The sequence below is a fragment of the Danaus plexippus genome, chromosome 12 (genome assembly GCF_018135715.1).
Source record: "Danaus plexippus chromosome 12, MEX_DaPlex, whole genome shotgun sequence".
Classification (NCBI taxonomy): Eukaryota; Metazoa; Arthropoda; class Insecta; order Lepidoptera; family Nymphalidae; genus Danaus; species Danaus plexippus.
In genome coordinates this window covers 6,194,224-6,214,573 of record NC_083545.1, presented here as the reverse complement: position 1 = coordinate 6,214,573, position 20,350 = coordinate 6,194,224, and the positions used below count along the sequence as shown (strand labels likewise).

Sequence of the window (20,350 nt, the reverse complement as noted above, 5' to 3'; positions counted from 1 at the left end):
TCAATATGTTTTATGTATTTCCTGGAATATAGATAGTTTATACAAAAAGTACGTAGTTTCTCCTCAGGTACTTCAAATCACAATAGTAATGAACAAAGTTATTATGTCTTCAATTTAAAGAACAACCGTTTCATAAGAACATGTATATAGCATTAGAAGTATTAACTTACAGTAACTTTACTTTTCTAAGTAAGTACGATTCGAGTTACAGAGGTATTGTTTAAGTAATTCACAACTCCAACGAGAGCCAGGTTCAGATTCCAACAAGATTTAATTTATGTAGTCTCGACCGGATCAATTAAAAGCTTTCTAAATATAGAGGTTAATATTTTTTTCCTGTTAACAGATTTCTTTTTAATTCTTATAAAGAATCATTTATGTTGAGGATTTTTTCAAATCAATGTAGTAATGTAAGTTCTCATGAGTTATACAGAAATTTTCTATCGGATGCTCTTTTGTTTTACGGAAGTGTATAATTAAGCGCTTGTCAATTGCGCTACTACCTGCGACAGACGTAAATTTGCTTCCTTCGCTCTAATAAATGTATCTTGTGTCAGCGTTCCTTTCAAGCCCCTGCATGAAACAAAGGGAGCCGGCTAATTAATAATGTTTGCGGAACAACTTTTTTAAAGGCTTTGTGCTTTTAAGAATTTCCTCTGCTCGGTTTTAATTATTTTTAATGTGTCACATTTGTGTCCTAATCATATTATGGTGAAGGTAGTTTGCAAAATAGATGGCACATACACTATTTACGATTCAATCGATTTAAACTTTTGTTTGTATTAACTAACTATTACTACATACTGGTAATTGTACGAGTTGTTACTTAGGAATCAATCTATTGTGTTTCAAACGGATTATTTAAGAATTTCTTATCGATGGATTTCCAGTACACGAGTATTTGCATTATAATCTATGAAGTTGACAAAGATTTTTAAGCAATGTTTTTGTGCTTTTTAAAAGGTTTTTTCTCTATTTTTTATATAATACATGAATGTAACTGTAAATATTATTCAACATATATATAGAATAGCCAGCTCGTCTTATTTTAATTTTGGACCTCAGCCAAGTGATTCTTCGGTGATATTTCAAGGTTTCTTTTTACGGGCTTATATAATATGTTCTTTTTTAAATATGAAGTATTATTTGGCATTTTCAATGAATATTCACGAATATAATAGAATTAGTAAAATTGACTCATACTTAATTTTATAGCATAGTGGCTATAGTATTATTATACCTACTTGTAAGGTCTCGAGATTATCTACGGAAAAGATATTTAGAAAATTAATACAAAGGCTGTAGTAAATTCTTCATTGAACTTATAAAACTGTTTCGAGATCAAAGCACATATGGCCAGTTTGACGGAGCGTTTAAATTAGTTTTTCTATTTGTTCTCAGCTAAAGAACTAGACTAAAAGTAAAGCCGAAATAAAAATATTCTTAAGAAAAACCTTCGTACCTTTCACATTCTCATAGGTTCTATATTTAAAATGGAGAAATATAAACATTCATTATTCTCCATGACATAATCTATAAGAGATCAAATAAATGAGACGAAACTTCCCAGCACTCTATGGATTCACCGTGCGGGTGCCGGGTCCATCGCGTTGCAGGGAGAGGAGCTTCAACAGTGCATGGTACTTACGACCAAGGTGTAGGTTTAAGGAGCCCCTATCTAACGTGCGTTATACGCTCACCTCCACCTTCCAAGCTCCTCTCTCTACCTAACCAAATTTGAAACGAACCTATTAGGAATGCTTTCGTTTCAAGAATTAAATGATGTTAATTCTGGACAGGCCCAAGTCTTTGAGTAGGATGCAGAGAGATCAATAAATTGAATTCTGATTTTTAATTCTCATCTTACGACGACATGAATTTTTTTTAAATATTAAATACTATGAAACTGGTAAGAGTTTTATATTTTGTGTCACATACTGCTGGTTTTAATCTATTTGGCAACATCATACATGTTTGAGAAAGGCTGTACCGATGTGATATATAGTCATTCAAACTTATCTATAAGAGAATATAAATAAAACATAGACATCATTAAGAAATAAAAATTTTATTATTATCAGTTCAAATATCATATTTACATTCTTTCAAATGATTAGAAGCACGTTTACAATATTAATAAACCGACAACACTATGCTTACTCTAAGTTCGCATGTTAACTACATACGGAGCGTTAACAGTTTATCATATATAAATCTTCGCACAATACAGTATTAACGTATTTTATTTAGTGAAAAACGGAAAACGCTTCGTATATAGTCACGATGCAATCTTGGAGTAAGCATAAGAAAGTCGATAGGAAACATAATAAAAACGATAAAAACTATAAATATTCTAATACATCACTAAAATATAACTCAAACTCACGTGTTCGCTTGTCTACGTTATTTCATATATCAAAGTTAAAATTCGCAACTCATATATAACTTTATCTGTATGTATGTCTTATACAATGTTTCGCAATCTTAAAGACTGACAACATTCAACAAAATTATGCAAAATTGTGACAAATTTATATTGGTTTAGACAAAACAAACATTGCATATTTCCGTAAATGCTTGCCTTTGAGCCGGATGTAGGTTAATATGAGAAGTGTTGAAATATTGAAGAAAATAATATATAAAGAAACAATAGCAACTACATACAGCCTCCGTACAAACGATAACCAAATGTCATAAAATCAGTACTTCATTTAAAAAATGCAATCACACCAGCGATGATATCGCCTTCCTAACACTCACTCTACACGGACATATAACGAAAATAATGACTTGTAACGTATAATGAATCGTGTAAATTTTATTGATTGAGAATAATTACTTTCACATATTGATTTGTAAAGCAAGTGTAAAGAAACCTTCGTTTAAATGCTGAATCCTTATTACGAGTTTAATATTTAACTATGACTATAACAGTCATCGTTTAGCATTTAGGGCCATACGTCTCACGTTACGTGAGTATTAAAAATCTAACGACTAACATGAAAACTTTCATGGTTGCGGTTAAACATGAAACTCGTACTAGGATATACAAGTAACATAGCACGGCGTGCCTCACTCAACGGGTGATTCCACATAACTACACACAGATAAAACTCAACAAACCATGTACACTGAAAGTATTGCGTTTCTCTATACAATATATTAACTAATTTGGTGTTTGGAGCCGAATTAGATTAAACTAATACTAAAATACTCAAAACGTAACTCGACCTCGTCACGTGACGCGCGTAACGCGACAATAGCGACATACTATTGAAGTAACGAGTGACGTTCTGAGTTGATTGTAAATGTTTCTAAAGCTCTGTATTCACTACTCTAAACTATTATAATACGCTATGAGCCGCACACTGACAACTCGCTGCCTCGACCTGTGTCTTTTAAAATGGCAGTGAAAAGCATCCGATCTTTGTACAACAATCACACTATATAACTTAGGTTTAACATTGAATGTGATGCTTAGATCTGGCGAATCGGTAAAATCTCGAAACTAATTACTTCGTCATCAATGATATTATATTCCCAGCGAATTGAAAGCATATGACTACGTAGTACAGAATACACGATCTTATTGTTAGTGGGTATTTAATGCGCTTGGAATTGAACCCAACATTTTCTATGTAGTAGTTCGTAATGTTATTAAGTATTTTTTTTATAAAACCGAGTTGCCAATGCGCCGGCGTCTACACCATGCTAAGTTACGTGAGGGACCACTAACGTTTTCTCTAACTGGTACATCGACGCTAGACAACTAGCTTTATACTAATTCCAATTAATTATTATATATTTTATTTTGAACCTATTATTATAATTTACATAAGGACGGTCCCACACTTAATAAACTTGAGATCTGTCGTAATCAATTCACACCGCTGTCCGATAAAACAAACGCCAATCCGTTAATATAAAGGCATGTATTAAAAAATAATCGATCGTTACACGTATGAATTATATCGTCTACGGCTAGGAAATAAAAGCTATAGCAAAATATCGTCTTCGTTGAAATCAATTTGTTCGGCAAGTTTTTAACTTAACATTACGTCAAACGGATTTTATAATACAGGCTGTTAGAGTTTAGACTATACCGTATTAAATATAAATAATTCTTTAAAAAACATTTCACCAAAAATTATCGGCGTATAGCATAGACAATTTTTTTTTTATAACGTCCATTTCACGGACACATGGCACACAGCTATACGGCTCCCATCTATCAGTATACCTTGTCACCATAGAATAATTGAAATATGGATGGATATTAAAAGCTTAACAAGCGCTAGGGGTCGAAACCGACGGATGGAGGATCTCGATTAGCTCGAATTAAACTAGGAGGGGGGAATAGTTTGGTGGGGGGGAGTAATAAGGGTCACGTGGATTCATTCCGACTTACAGCTATAGGAATTGAGAGGTACTAACTAAGTTTAATGGCCCTAGTCCTCAGGATGAAGGCAGACTCCCTCCACTGTGAAGATAGACACCTCTGTAACAACCATCATATAATCATTATATATGTATGTGTAATATATTATGTCATTCAACTTGCATGTTATAGATAATTGAGGAGATCAAAACATTTCACTGCATTCGATGTCTGTATAACATTACTTTGGTGGTCCAGTATATGGAATAGTTACCGTCCGGCAGACTGGCGAGTCGTGCTGGCAGACAATTGAAGTAATCATGAGCGAGAGCGCGGTGTGCTGGCAGTCTACGGGCTGGATCTGGCTGGAGTAAGGCCGCTGCCAGCCGCTGAGCGTCGCGACCGGCGTCCCGCAGACGCGGAAATGAAGCAGCCAGCGGTCGAGAAGGCACAGCGCCCCACCTGGACACGTGTGTAGACAGCCCAGGCAGACGAGTCACGCCTGACCATGATTCTTCCGTTGGAGTGCCGATGACCTGGATAGATTGGTGAACGGAATGTTTTCATAACAAATAGATGCTGAGCTGGTTGGATGGAAGATAATGAGTATAAACACAAAGCGGATGGACTTGTTGGGTGGAAATTACTGAGTTTGAATACCAAAACAATGAACTTGTTTGGAGGTAGGGTATTGGGTTTCAACTTTATGGGAGTATCAAGTTTTGTACATTACATGGAATTTTTGGTTCCGAGGTATAGGAACTGACCAATCATGACCCTAAAGTACGTCCTATTAATCAGCAAATACAAAGTCACTATAATATCTTACGCTAAACAAAAATTTATTACGTTATTATTTATGTCATAAAATAAAGATAAAATGAATAACTCCAATTAAACTACTTCTATTAATTTTATGACATCCTCAATTCCATTCCCACATCTGAAATAAATTCAGCAGTTAAAACCTACGCAGACATTTACACTAAAATAAACCTAACCACGGAACGTGAAATTGGTCCGTTTATTATAAGACTGGAGGTCAAAGGTCAAAAGTTGAGAATTAAATTCAGAGCAAATTTTTGGTTAGCAAAAATAAAAAAATAATTAAATTACACTGATGGGAACAATTTTAATGACTACTTGCAAATTTAATTGGTAAAATTTTTTACTTGAAACCATCTTATATGAAATAGCTAGGTTTTAAATATATAGTTAAATTCCTAGTGTACCTTGAATATTTTGTCAAGCTGGTCGTTAGTGTCTCTTACTCCAGGGAAGGTTGGCACGCCGCAGAGCATCTCGACGAAGATACATCCCACACCCCACATGTCCAGCGAGGTGGAGTACTCAGTACTACCGAGCAACACGTCTGGACGAACGAAACAATTTCATCTTATATATATTAGTTATATAAATAGGTTTATGTCACAGTTACGTCTTCAAGATGAAATAATTTTCGGTGTGAAGGTTCGGTGTTTGTAGGATACAATATGCGAATATATAGGTATTTGAATGAAAAAACAAAACATTGAAATATATTATAAATGGAACAGGATTCAAACCTGGGACTTGCTCTTCCGGTGTAGGGTATAAAGCAATTTTTGAAGGGGGGGGGGGGGGGGTTGTTATTATTTTTAAGTGTCATTTTTTGAGAATCATGCATTCAATGCAATTGTAATTTTCTTTTCTTTTTCTCATGAACGGTCAGAGTTATTTGTTAATGACAATGTTTTTTTGACTATGATTGTTTAGTAATATTTTTCAGACGATTGTGCTCAATATACAGTAATATTACCAATATAAAAAATATTCCATATTATTCACTATTTTCATTAAATATTTTAAAATTGATATGTATTTTAAAAGATCTCTTAATTAATCCCCATGAGATAAGTATCGTTGGCAGTTTTACTTATAATTTAATCTCAAGAAAGTTCCTTTGAAAGATTTTAAGTCCACGCGATTAAAACTAGTTTGAGTTAATGAAGTGACATTTTAGTAGGATACTTAGAAACTTAGTCGGTCTCTCAATAAGGAAACATCTTGCATTTATACTAGAAAATTTATTAAATATTAATTTAGTCTTCAATCTAATTTTCGCTTTACTTTTTGGTATATTTTTATATAAAAAAAATATTTTTGCATTGTATTAGATATTTTGAGATACTGCAGTATCAATTTAGATGTTTTTTATTTCATAGAATTTTTAATTTACTGTGAAACATCTTACAGTTGGAGTATTTTTAATATTAATACTAGAATATATCACAATTAATTTAAAAAAAATATTTAAATCAGAAATTTACAAAAAAATTGTTTTTTTTTACATCAGTAATAGTTTTTTTACCATGAAACCTCTTAGTATTTTTTGGACACATTAAGCCTATTAATTTACTCTTTCAAACCAGTTCTCGCAATTTTTCTCCATTCTTACTCACTATACTCCCAGCTGAGTAATAATGAAATTTAATCTATTAATTGAAACTAATATTTTCGGTTTACTACGAGTTATTTTATTATTTTTAATTTACACACCCCCTACGATTTGTGACTTTTACTTTGTTACCATAATCACGGGCAGACGAGATGAAAATACTCGCGAGTCTCAAATCATTATATCTGCTCACCTGGCGGCCTGTACCAGAGGGTGACTACTTCGTGTGAGTACGTGTGACTCGGTACGGACTTGGCTCGAGCCAAACCGAAGTCAGCCAACTTGAGTTCACCACTCGAACTGATCAGGAGATTCTGTGGCTTCACATCTCTGATGATAAATACATACACTTCAGAATGGATGGATATATCTTGATGAGACAAATTTTAATACGAGACTACCAAATGGATTCAGTTTCATTTTAAGGGTATAAAAAAAATGTTATTTTTTTGCCATTAGAATATAACCCGTATTTATGATAATTGAAGTTAAATAATAACTGACATGACCACTAAAAGTTGTTTTTTTATCACCCCCAGAAAGTGATGAAAAAAAAATAACAAGAAATTGCACTTTTTTTGCACCAAAAAAATGTTTTTTTTTTTGTGTATGGAACTGATGGAAAAAAATTAGAAATTAGGACATTTTTAAATTAGTTTTTTGTGATATGTTTATTACCTGTGCAGTACTCTCCTTCGATGGCAGTACGCGAGTCCTCTCAACAATTGATACATAAATAATCTCACATTGTGCCTGTTAAGTCCACCGGGATGTCGCTCCATGTACTGAGATAGATCTGTGTCCTGTCCAAATATTATATAAGTCAATTTATTGCTTCATACTAGTATAGAAATATACATAAACTTAGATTCATAGCACTATAGCAAGACTTCAGTTCATTACCATTACACTAGATTATTAGTTTAAAACACCTACACTTTTGACTGGCCGATATTATTTTAAACCCTTTTAAGTGTATTTTTATATATTCAAATGACGTATAATAATTTCTTGTTACGTACACATTGATATAAATCAATAAACTCACCACAAATTCGAACACAAACGTTAATGTCTCCCTGGTGTGCACAATGTCGTGTAACGTGACTATGTTAGCGTGTTTCAACTCTTTGAGTAAGGAAGCTTCTCTTATCGCTGTGAAAGGAGCGCCTTCCTCTTCCTGAAGCCTGATCTCTTTCAAGGCCACAACTTGTTGTGTTAAACTGTTCAAGAAATTTTATATTACAAAATATGACAACGGATACGTTTAAAATAAAACCATTGTTCGAAACATAGCACAGAGTACAAACAAACGGATTATAATTGCCTTTCTCAAATGTCACACGCAGTATGAGACAGAAGTTGATAAAATAATACGTTCCTTAGAAAATATAATTCAATATACGATGTTAATTATAAACTCTCAAGTACTTGTTCGTTGTAGAGAAGTCTGGTAACATGGACTTCCTTGCAATGAGCTTTAAAATGTTCAAATCATTCCAATCCACTCGATCATGACATCAAAGAAACAGTATTCATTAGAAGTTTGTAACAAAATTATAAGGCGATATAAATTTATAATTTTATTGTGAAAAATAAGAAGAAAATAAGAGGAAAATTCATTGGAAATTCATATTAAAAATAAACCGAGTAACTTCATCTTCATTAAGCGTTTTTCAAACTCACGTCACATAGCAGAACTTTTAGCATGTTTCTAATTTTAGCCAAACTCCCATTAACCAAACTCGTCTTACACCAACTAATTAATGTTCAAAAAGACTCAGCTTTTCCGCGAAATATTACCAGTTAAAATGTGGAAAATTATCTCACTTTATTATTAAACTATCATCGTTATTAACAAACTCAATCATTTTATTTTTAGAGAAATCTTATTTCTAAAAAAAATCCCCCGTTAAATTGTCCGAACTATTCTTAGACTGCATACGGTTTTTCGGGTGAAATTCACAAACCTATTATACGATAATATTGTTATTACAAACCATTTTATAATATTAAAATAGCTCTGAAAGCATTCAGCTATAGATAGAATGGAATCAAATATTTTTATTGCCCGCCCTGTTTTTTTTTTTGTTCATGACAAAATTCTCAAACGCTGTGAAAATTACGATAGACATTTTTCATAACACGACCATGACATGCGAAAAACGGTTTTATAAAAAAATACAGCAGTTCTCGATAATATCGTTGAGGAAGTATATTTGTCGAAATATATAACTACCATAAAATATTGCTTGGTAGATTGTAATTTTATCAAATCTTCCAAACAGTTCTTTTGTTTATATATATATAGATAATATGATATAAACGCTAATAGCTTGTTTATATATTAACATTAAAAATATTTTATTTAAAAAGGAGTAAATTATGGTCCTACAAACATAAACATGTAATGTCCACATAACACAACCTTTTATTAAAACAAGCCTACTAAAATTATTTTATAATACTGTACTTTATGTTTGATAATATTTATTAATTATATCAAATGCCATCATTTTTAGGAAATTTCGTTAAAAAAATAAAAAAAACAAAATCGCTTTCCTATTTGTTATATCAGAATATTTATTCTACGACTCCTGTGTATGAGAAATTAAAATGACATGGAAATTGGAAAAATAATATCTGTAATGTTATAAAAACAATATGAATTGACTCACTTGCTATATCCTTTATAGACTGTAGCATAAGATCCCTCACCGAGTTGCTCCAATTTTATATACGCCTCAGACTTCCCAAAAGGAGAGTCACCCTGCAACCAATGACCATCCATCAATGTTCAGAATAATCTCACTTTATTTACGACCAAATATATTTTATATGTGAAGTTTGTTCGTATTTTTAATTAAATTTTCGCAATTCCATAATATTGGCGTAGGTAGGTACTTTGTAAAACAAGAATCTAGATTTAAATTCTTTCTTACATTTAAATATGATGTAAAAGATGTAATTAGACAATAAAAATATAACACATAGCAAAATAATAATTGTAATTTTGCATTTCATTAATCAATTTTTACCGCTTTCTCTATATACAATGAGGATAAAAACAGTACAAACAGTATTTGAGTTGAAGCCGAGCTAACCAGATCGATTGTTTTAAATTTCAATAATATTGTTATATACTGATAAGAAAACGTAATACTATCGATCGAAAAGTTAAATAAAAAAATAGGCGCTATTACGTCACAAATCATTGCAAAATTAGCAAAGGATATCCAACTTAAAAATTACTCACACTTCAATACACAGACCAATTTTGTTATTAAATCAAAAGTCAGTTGATCAAAATTTAATATCCATTCTGAAAGAATAGTTTTCGTGTTTGTAATGTATGAAATGAAAAGCACAGACGTGAAATGACTGTGTGAAGTCACTTCTTGGCTATATCCGCGGTTGCTGATTAATACAAGAGAGCATTGAGAACTCTTTGAGAACTCTTCATTTGCTGTTACGAGGATCTTTTGACGGGAACACACTATGTATTTCAATAATGTACACGAAAATAGTAAAAGTAAAAATGTTCTCACTAATTGACCGTTTATTTGTTTATGATCATATAACGTTTTTAGCGTCATATAAACAGGAGACGATTAATTGAATATTTTAATAAATTTTGTATAGGTTTTTTTAATTAATTAAAATGAAGGGTTTCAGGCAAGCGCCTGTCTAAATATTATTGCTGTATAATGAGATATGATATGCTCCGTTTTCATATTAAATATTATCTTTGAATCATACACAGTACGTTACTTCATTATACATCAGTTTTATTTGAAATTTATAACAATTTAAATGTCAATATATTTTTCTTACTTCACCTTCAACATGTTTTTGTATCTAGAACACAATAATGGCGCATTAGTTCGAGATACGTACGTTTTATATGTAGCGGTTCCATTGTTAATATCATGGCCATTTAAACGAGATTCCAAATAAAGATACTACACAAGTCTCTATTCTTTATATGCACAACATTAAACCCTTAGCGATTTTTTCAATAGGAATCGCATTTACGAAAAAATGGCTATTCAGTTTACAATTCCTTTACGCCTGATCAAGAAAGTCTACATATTTCTTCTTTGATTTATATTATTTTATACGTTATAGCTCATCCGAGAAAAAACATAAATAAAGTAAGATGGTTCGTATGAAATATTAAATCTGAACCACTATCTCACGTCCATCAAAGAATGTTTCAATTTTATCTCTAGAACACTGCCTTCTTTATGTCTACCCTCATGCAACATCACGATTGACTGAATATCGTCCGTCAAATGATCCGCGAACAACTTTCTATGATCGCACATATGTCTATACGATGACGAGACACTCTCAAACATTTTATCTCTATACAATGTTAGATTTAAATAACATAAAACTTTTTATTCACATACTCACCCCGAAGGCACTAAACCGCTTGGTACGTCGATTGGAATTCTCTTGTGGTCCTAAGAAAGCCTCGGACTTAGGCCTCGGCGGTCGCTTAGGCCTCATGACTACCCTCGCGTCCTCCCGGGCTCCCTCGTCTAACAGCTTGGAGTCAGATGACACAGAGAGCTGTCTCCGAACACGATACTCACCGTTACCACCGCCGCTCCAATCTTTAAAAACAACAGACATTTAAATAACTAAAATACTCACAAAAAAAGTTAATCATACATTTTATAAATAAAATTAGAGAAAAACAAATGTGTAAGAGTGATCAGAAACGTTATTGTAGACATTTACTAAAATTATATTAACTTTTTATTAGTTTTTACAATAGTCATATTGCACACAAGCAATATTTATGAAAGTCTTAATATTTTTATAATACCTTATACAATACAATGAATATAGAAGAATTAGGCCAATGTATAAATTTTGTTTGTTTTTGAAATAAAAAATATTGAGTTTTCAAAGCAGGTCATCGGGAAAATAACAATATTTTCATCAAATAATCTCTTCATCGCATTGACAATAGACAAGAGACAAAAGATATTTGAGAGGTCCGATTGTAAGAGGCAGTGTTTTTCAGAGAATATTTTGATACAAAAGCGAGATCTGCTTTAACATGGAGCTTATAAATCATGAACAGCAAATCGTTTGTATCACATAAATCGATCAGGGAGACCATCGATCATGGATAAAGTAGGGATGAAGTAGCTGCTTTGATTTATTGAAAAAATACACGACCCAAAAGTTTAATCTTTTAAAAGTGAAAAATGTTAAATAAATTCCACAGTCGCTTTTAATTTATAGCCGCTTCGAGTTTGTTTTGAAAAGATTTTTTCATTGCATATTATTTATGAACGTCTCGGAAGGGTACAACATTGAATTATTCTGATTTTCTACGAAAAATCTCTCGTTGTTGCTATATAGTAAAACACTACATAGATTTCATTACGGTGACAGCGAGCGGGTGTGACTGACGGCTCTCAATAAACTAGAGTACCGGTGCTTCCCAAACCCTTAACGAAAGTAATTTTCATTCTTCAAGCTTCCATTTTTGTTGTTACCATAAATTATGATACTATCTTCATTCACATAACTATCGCGTCGGAAACGCAAATCAAGGATGTATGAAATAAATATTTTTAACTGAGTAGTTTTTTTTTTAATGTAAAAATCATTGAAAGTCCTTTCGGAGGCTTCGTTACTCTTGATGTACACAAATCGATAAAGACGATAATATACACTATTAACCCTGCACACTACTACTTCATCATTCCTTTGAAACATGTTCATACATCTAAACAAAACAAAAAATCTTATCTTTTTCCTGGTCGAACCGCAGACAACATTAATATACGCCAGCATTACTTGAATGCACATAACGGTTAACACGCGAGATGCCGGACGGGGTTTAATTATTATTTACAGTTACACAGCACAGACGTGTAACTGAGAGGTGGGCATACATCGTCGTTAGCAATATTTTACTTATCTCACAGCTGCCAATAGGTCCAAGTTATCCAAGACATTCTACCAATCAAGGTTATACAAATAACAAAATCCTGTAATATTATGATTTATGATCTTACCTTCTAAAGACCTTATATCGCGTGCGAGGCCAAAAGGTTTTATTTTTATGGTCTGATATGAGTATCACACTCGTAGGACTCCACCAAATAACTCAGGCGGAAATAAAAATGTTTATTGGACCCTAAACTCGATTCGAATATGAACTTTTACGAATATTTGCTGTATTCGTTCGCATGTAATGCTTCTAATAATGTAATGGCATTGGAACAATTTATCTACAGTTTTTAAATCAATTCGTTTTTCCTAAAACAGTTAATGTTTATATTTTTTAAGTTTACTCAACAACAAAATAACGTGGTATCAAGTTTGAAGCAGTTATTTTTAACTTAAATAACTTTGAGTTCAAGGCGTAATGTTTTGACCCTTTGCATACGCATTTTTATAATTCATTTTCACTTTATGAGTAAGTTATTTGACTCAGATTTTTAACGATTTTATAATATATATTTTTACTTTTTAATGTTTTCTTATATAATTATTTATCAGTAAAATCTTTAAAATAAGTGTTTTTTTGACATCCCGTTCAATATTAAAGAGTGCTTGAGTTGTCAATTCGAAATTAGGATTTTTCACAATATATTATTCACAACGAAAAATGAGCAATCAAAAAGAATGGAACCTTATTAAATATATGGAATGCAATTAATCCGTTTTTCAATTAAGGTCTACCGTTTAAGCAAACATTAATATATACATCAAAAACATTACCCCCTTTTTGTTTACGCAATCAGCTACACAAGAGATTTTAAAATACAAATATTACCGGTACAATGTACACAACGCCGTCACAGGTACGCTCCAATTAGCCTAGTACATAATAATTGGCAATTAATATAGTTATTCAGGCATTTACGAACAGAGTAGATAGTTTAAAATATGTAACATAATTAACAGGGAACCGCAGCTCTAGTGAAAGGAGAATTGACAATACCCACATATATTAAATTACAATGTCTAGGAAATGATTTCGACATAATGAATTGATTGAAGCGTATGATTTCGTTAAGGACGTACGAATTAAATTATCTAATAAATAAAATAATTATAAATACAAAATAACATATGTATTCTATTCTTGTTTAAAAGTAACAAGTTTTTCAAGAAGACTAATGCAATGTTAACCTTGTGATTTACATAAGTGCAAGGTGCGTGTAATTTTTTATACGTTTTCTATATATTGACCGGTTTATTCTAACACTGTCCGTATAGTCCGATGGATTTAGTTATAAATAAATATTAAACAATAATCCAACGGATGAATCATAAGAACAAATAACATTCGTTTATATGAAACATACAAATAACAAATCAATCTAATCGAAATTTTAAAGACAACATGATATTTTTTAACGAACGATAAACTAAAAATTAATACGTATAAAATGAAACTTTAATACGTATACAGTCTTTACGTTTTATGTATATAAAAAAAAGCACTTTAATAAATTTCTATGAAAGAAGGAATACTAGAGAAAAGCTCTGCTCAAAGTTCTTACGACTAAAAAAAGGAATTACAAAACTCGAGTCGTTACCGCAAACCTAAAAGCAGCCGTTTAAAATCCTTAAGTTTGTTTTAAAATTCACCGCACGCTCTGGGATCGCCTATAAATATTTACACAGGCTGTATTTACACGTGTCAAAACCGAACCTCTGTCAGATGTCAAAGTGGTTTCTATAGGATCCGTATAGACCGGCACATTGAAAATAAATACCCCCCAAATAATTTAAATACTGGATTCCATACAGATTTCTTATGTATTAATTGTGAATGGAACTATTCGCATAGTTTTATATATTCTCTGATATTATCATGAGATATATTCCTGTTGATATACTGTCTTCGTAATTTGTAATGGACAGATGGAATTGCAAATGAATGTTCTAGATACTAGAATTTATGAACTCAAATAACGAGAATATCAATATCAAATAGATCCTGCTAATATTATAACAGCGAAGGTTTGTGAGGAGGAATGTATGCTTGTTACTCTTTGACACAAAAACTACTGAACAGATTTGGATGAAGATGATGTAATGCAGCTGATCAATCAGAACAAGTCATAGATTTATCCCGTAATTCCGTGGTATTCCTGTGGGATCAAGGTAACAGGTAACAGCTGTATTGTTTATGAAGACGCGTGACGCAGGCTATGGATGTCGCTGCAGATCGGCTACCATATCTTTATTTAAGCCACTACAACTTTCCTTGCGGACGAAGCTGCGATAAAAAACTAGTGTTTCATAATTCGCTAATACGCAATATTATAGCCGATATGCAAATCGATATCCCAGTAGACAAACATGTGTTATGAATGTTGAGTAACTGACTCACCGTGGAATAACAATCTTGTGAAATAGGAACTGTTACAGAATTGTTGTTGGACGTAATTAATTATAATCGACCAATACAAATTTCTAGTTTCATAATACTACTAAATCTAAAAATGTTCATATTTACTTGTGCTTATTGATATTACACAAAATCTGTAACCTATAAACATATTGTTTACATTGAACACAGCACCAGGTTTCCAGAACTTTGTTAGTGCAACCCATGGTACTGCTTACGATAAGTATATGATTAGAAAATTTCTACTTAGTATTCGTGGAATATAAATATGTAAAACAGGCAGAATTAACAGAATCTGGGCGCTTTAATATATGAGTCTTAATCCGAAGAGTTCTCTTTTCGTGAACTGTAATGGAACCCGACTCTGACTCAGATTCGCCCCTTACTCCAACTGTCGACTAATTGACGTTGTATGTATCAAGCGGTGCATCATGAGCGCCGTTTATATATTTTGTAACAGATTATAATTTGAATTCATTCAAAAACTAGAACTGCAACGAAACTCGGGTCTAGCATATATTACAAGGTTAGACAACATTAACTTTTTTATGTAGATCTCGACCGATGAACTGTTGAAAATCTACGCAAACGACCTATTAATTGAAACAGTATATTCATATCAATTTTATTTTTTTAATGGTTTTGAAGAAAATTGTTATATTAGTAAATAACTTAAAAAGACAGTTTCAGATAATGTACTTAAATTCCGACGCTGATTTTATAATACAGTGTTATAAAGTCAAGAGAATGCGAGGGATTTCCTGTAATCACGTAACATCCAAGCTCAGTAACTTTTGTTTAATGGATGCCGTCAGGAATACCTGCGAGTTGTTCCGAGAAAACCCAACTTCAAATTACGATATGGGCACGAAGCGCTAGACGGCTATTTATCATATAAGGAGAGCTATTCTGTAATCCGAAGGTCTGAGATATTATATCGCCTGAGATTTATAATTCAGTGTTTGCGAGATTTATGTTTGTTTGGAGGAAAATGGAAATATTTGTTTTAAATTTTATATAATTTTAAATAACATTCATTCATTCTATAGAAATTTACTTGTTAATATCGGTAAAACTGTTAGTTATAAAACGACACAGATTAAGATAAAACACAGGTAAACGTTCAGATGACTTCAGTTATACATAAATAAACATAATGTTTATATGTTTTACACAATATAATGAAAATTTTGTCATATGACTCATACCATGGCTTTATAAAGCGATTTATTGTAATATTCATTTTAATTATTGACATTTTTTCACAATCGTGTTCGGTTTCATTTGATAAATCTATGTCTATAAAATAATCTGACACCTACTAAACCTTTAACCACTTTACACTTAATAATATCATTAAACATCAACCGCCAGCCAGTATTTAAATCACTAGACCATCAAATATTCAAACAGTAGAACCATTTTAACGGTAAACAATGTATAATAAGAAACTATCGTGGAGCACACACTTACCATAATGGGAGTCCTTATCGTTTGGTATATTTCCATTGGGTTCGAGTCTATCTAGACACTCTTCTGAGTAACCGTTGTACGGCAGTTTACCGCGAGCGCCACCGCCGCCGTTCTGCCTTCCACGGCACTCGATGTCAACTTCTGATTCGTCTTTCGTTGCTGTAACAAATATATTACTGTTATTAAAATATAATTAGTAGACAAAACTTACAGAGCAGACATAGCGATTCGCAAAAAAAATTTCAAAAGCATCGTATTTTTTAATTACGTGTTTACATAAATAAATATAACAAATCTTTTCAAGGATTAAATAACAAGAAAAGAACCAATAATGTAAGTCATAAATTTGTATTAAACAATTAAAGATGTCTCCTTATAGTTATCGCAAGCATTCTTCCAACCTAGCCTTTGGATACAATTAATTATTTGCCAAGCACAACTTCGTTATTTGCATCGCAACGAGAAACTCCAATAAGCGTTATTAAGATACAATAACAGAACCTCTCTACACAAGCAATTCGACGTGAAATTTGCTGCCTAATGAGAATACATAATTAATATTCACAACATTAACTATTCAAACAGCTTCGTTTATACTATTTAATACAAATAACAGAGCGTATAAAATATACTTAAGCAATTTATTACATAAAATCCTTTGTGAGAAGATTAAAAAAAAATGCAGTTCAGTTGAAATTCAAACTAAATTGAGCCCGTCTGGGGAGCACAAAACAGAATCCACGACAAATTGCGCAACAATCCTTTGTCCCGACACCCCCAGCTCCGACTAACCGATTTTGTGAAGCACAACGGATATTATGAAGACGCCAGCCCGTGTTTAAGACTTCAATTTGAGCACAGCACTCTCTCAGACATTCACCTGATACAATTCTCACACAAAACTGTTAACATATAATCCCACCATAGGCGCTAATCTCATTGCGTTATTAAAATATCACCGTGTTCAAACATGTGATAACAGAAGCAAACTATCTTTGGCAAATATTATTATAAAAATAACAAAAAGGTTTTTTTTCTCTTTCTCTTTGTTGAGTTTTTTAAAAAAGTAAATGGTTTAATTTTTGTTTTTTTTCTTTCACCAGACATGTATATTCGGAATACTTATTTTATATAAGGGTTTTCAGACTTAAGTTCAGAAAACTGTCACCTTAATTGTTTCCTGTACAGCGCTTTTGCGTTATGCTTTACTAACAAAATTTTATTGAATGGTTTCATCGCTAAATTTCCTTTGTATATTGTAATCCATTGATCGATTTCGGCACATTTATTTAACAAACGCGAGCCGTTTGTCAGAGCAAATTGTGTTTACGTGAGGGGAATCTTAATTTAAGTGTTATCAGTGATATGCGACATACTTATGTGAATATTTTAGCATATATGTACGTCTTATATATAAATTAATAGACTGTATGTCAACAAAGAAAACATAAATACATTAAATTAAAACTTTATCATGGAACATATTGTTTGTTAGAGCTTTAGATAAACTTTTAGTTCTAAGGTTCTATCGAAACTTGTTCACATCCGTGGTCTAGACTTCCTCTCAAAGTTAAAATTAGCATAAACGTAACATAAACCCAGTACAAAGAGTACCAGCTGATTTGCGTATTTAAATAAATATCTTTTAGATTGATACATAAAGCATTCAATCAACAACCTAATAGATAAATAAACAGTCTAATCTTGACCGAGTCCTGAAATAATGCTTAAAAATCATGATGATTTTGTAAATGAAAAACAAGTAATAATTTCACAAGAAATATTTGCACGGGGGGAGTGTCTGATTGCGGAAATGTATTACAAGTCCGCCGACCTTGATGCTTTGCGGTTACAATGAACGTATCAAAATACAATATGTGAGATTAATTTCAAACATGATTGCGGTTTATATCACGATTACATACACTTATTAGATAATAAAGTATTTCATACACAGACACAGCAGCCATTAGTGATTACATGTATTATATAGAACGAAAAATCTTTAAATATAATACAATTGAAGGAAAATAAGTTTTAATGTGCATTAAAACAAATTTATAAAGGCAGGATATAATATTAGAATGAACATACACATTGTTTTTAAGAAACAATAATAAGGAAACAAAGATATAATAATCGAATCTGTAATCGATTGTGAATAATCATTCATCCGAGTCGTATATTACATTCAGATCACGTAAAATTCTTCTTACAATGAATGAATGACGTCCAAAAAAGACTCCAGGAACTTAAATCCTAACATAATAATCAACTGCACAAATTTAAACAAAGCGTTCATTTTAAAACGTTCGTTTATTTAATGTTGGACGTGTCTTAGGGTCACTACTTACTGAGATCGCACTCCTGATCTATACGGAATATATATTTAGTGTTGCTATATAACAATACTTACGTAACTATATGGTATAACCGTTAAGATTTACGATATCTTATCATCCATTACACAATACGGTTTACGTTACGTATAAGATAATCCTATGTTGATATACACGTACTTACATTACGTTCGTAATAGCATTGTGCCGATATGAATTGCTCTTCGGTATAAATCTAAGTAAACACATTTATGTGTACATGTACACAACACACACAATCTCATGCATAGTTTATTTTGCACTTCCTGCCCAATTTTTTCATGTTTATTATTTAAATTAAATGTGTCTGCATAACAGTTTTATTTAAATTAATTTACATAGTTTTTCAAATCTAAAAAGTTGCAACTTACACGGCTGGCTGTTACGAAAACACGAAAACGGCTTACATAACGACAGGGTAATACATAGGTAAGACTGCACTTAGACCTCGCAAGACGCATTACTTTCTTCAAAGTTGCCAGTTCACGTTCCCTGGCTTGGCTTTGATATTTCAAACCGTTTTAAAAATATCCAACAAAGCTTTGTTTTTTTCTTTTTTAGAAGCAGAGTACTGTAAAGTAAAATACCTTTAAATGCACAAATTTTAATCAAATATAGTATTAATATAAATAAAAACTAGTATTAAAGACTATGTGACTACAATTTTGTGTCCTTTGTCATATACATCTAATTTGTCATCCTAGCAGCTTAGAGCAATAAATATATATACCTACAAATAAAGATTAAATGTATGGTCTAATGGTAAGTAATAGGTTTACAAGAATATAAATTAACTAGTTATTTATAATCTGTCTGCCTAATGAGGATAAATATATAACACTAATAACAAGGCAGGAGATTCATAGACGTTACTCACACATCAAAACAACACTTAGATTGTGAGCTTCCAAGCCTTAATATTTATACTTACAAGTTAAAAACTATTTTTACTTATCAACAAATAAACAGCTCAATTCCTCTCAACCGCAGCTGAAAGAACCGTTTTTTTTTTTTAACATTAAAACCAATTACAACCATCAAAGAAATTTCCAGTCATTAATAGGTCTCGGAAAAGAGTGAAAATTCCGCAGCTCATTAGCGTCGCGTTAAATAAAAAGTGCAAGCCACGGGAAACATAAATGAGTGAAAGATAGCATAAAAAGGGAAGGGAAAATCTGTACCGCACTCATCATATTCACAGAGATATAACACTTTTCCTCTTGCGGGGTCACGGAGGCATAAAGAAATTGCATTTCATAAAATCGCTTTCCGTGTAACAGAAGGAAAAC

The 20,350-nt window shown here is 32.1% G+C and overlaps 1 protein-coding gene across 4 annotated transcripts in view; it reads right to left on the bottom strand.

The window, feature by feature from the left end:
• Positions 1 to 2,049: 2,049 nt before the first annotated feature.
• The window catches only part of LOC116772252 (cyclin-dependent kinase 14), a 51,521-nt gene continuing 33,220 nt past the window's right edge, over positions 2,050 to 20,350 (bottom strand). For all 4 annotated transcript variants that reach the window (XM_032664351.2, XM_032664354.2, XM_032664353.2 and 1 more), the window contains 9 exons: positions 16,684 to 16,842; positions 11,235 to 11,437; positions 9,494 to 9,585; positions 7,864 to 8,038; positions 7,494 to 7,618; positions 7,009 to 7,145; positions 5,611 to 5,750; positions 4,653 to 4,914; positions 2,050 to 4,498 (listed from right to left, as the gene is read on the bottom strand). In XM_032664351.2, the coding sequence (XP_032520242.1) occupies positions 4,449 to 4,498; positions 4,653 to 4,914; positions 5,611 to 5,750; positions 7,009 to 7,145; positions 7,494 to 7,618; positions 7,864 to 8,038; positions 9,494 to 9,585; positions 11,235 to 11,437; positions 16,684 to 16,842 (1,343 nt within the window). In that variant the 3' untranslated portion in view covers positions 2,050 to 4,448. The remainder of the gene's footprint in view (positions 4,499 to 4,652; positions 4,915 to 5,610; positions 5,751 to 7,008; positions 7,146 to 7,493; positions 7,619 to 7,863; positions 8,039 to 9,493; positions 9,586 to 11,234; positions 11,438 to 16,683; positions 16,843 to 20,350) is intronic.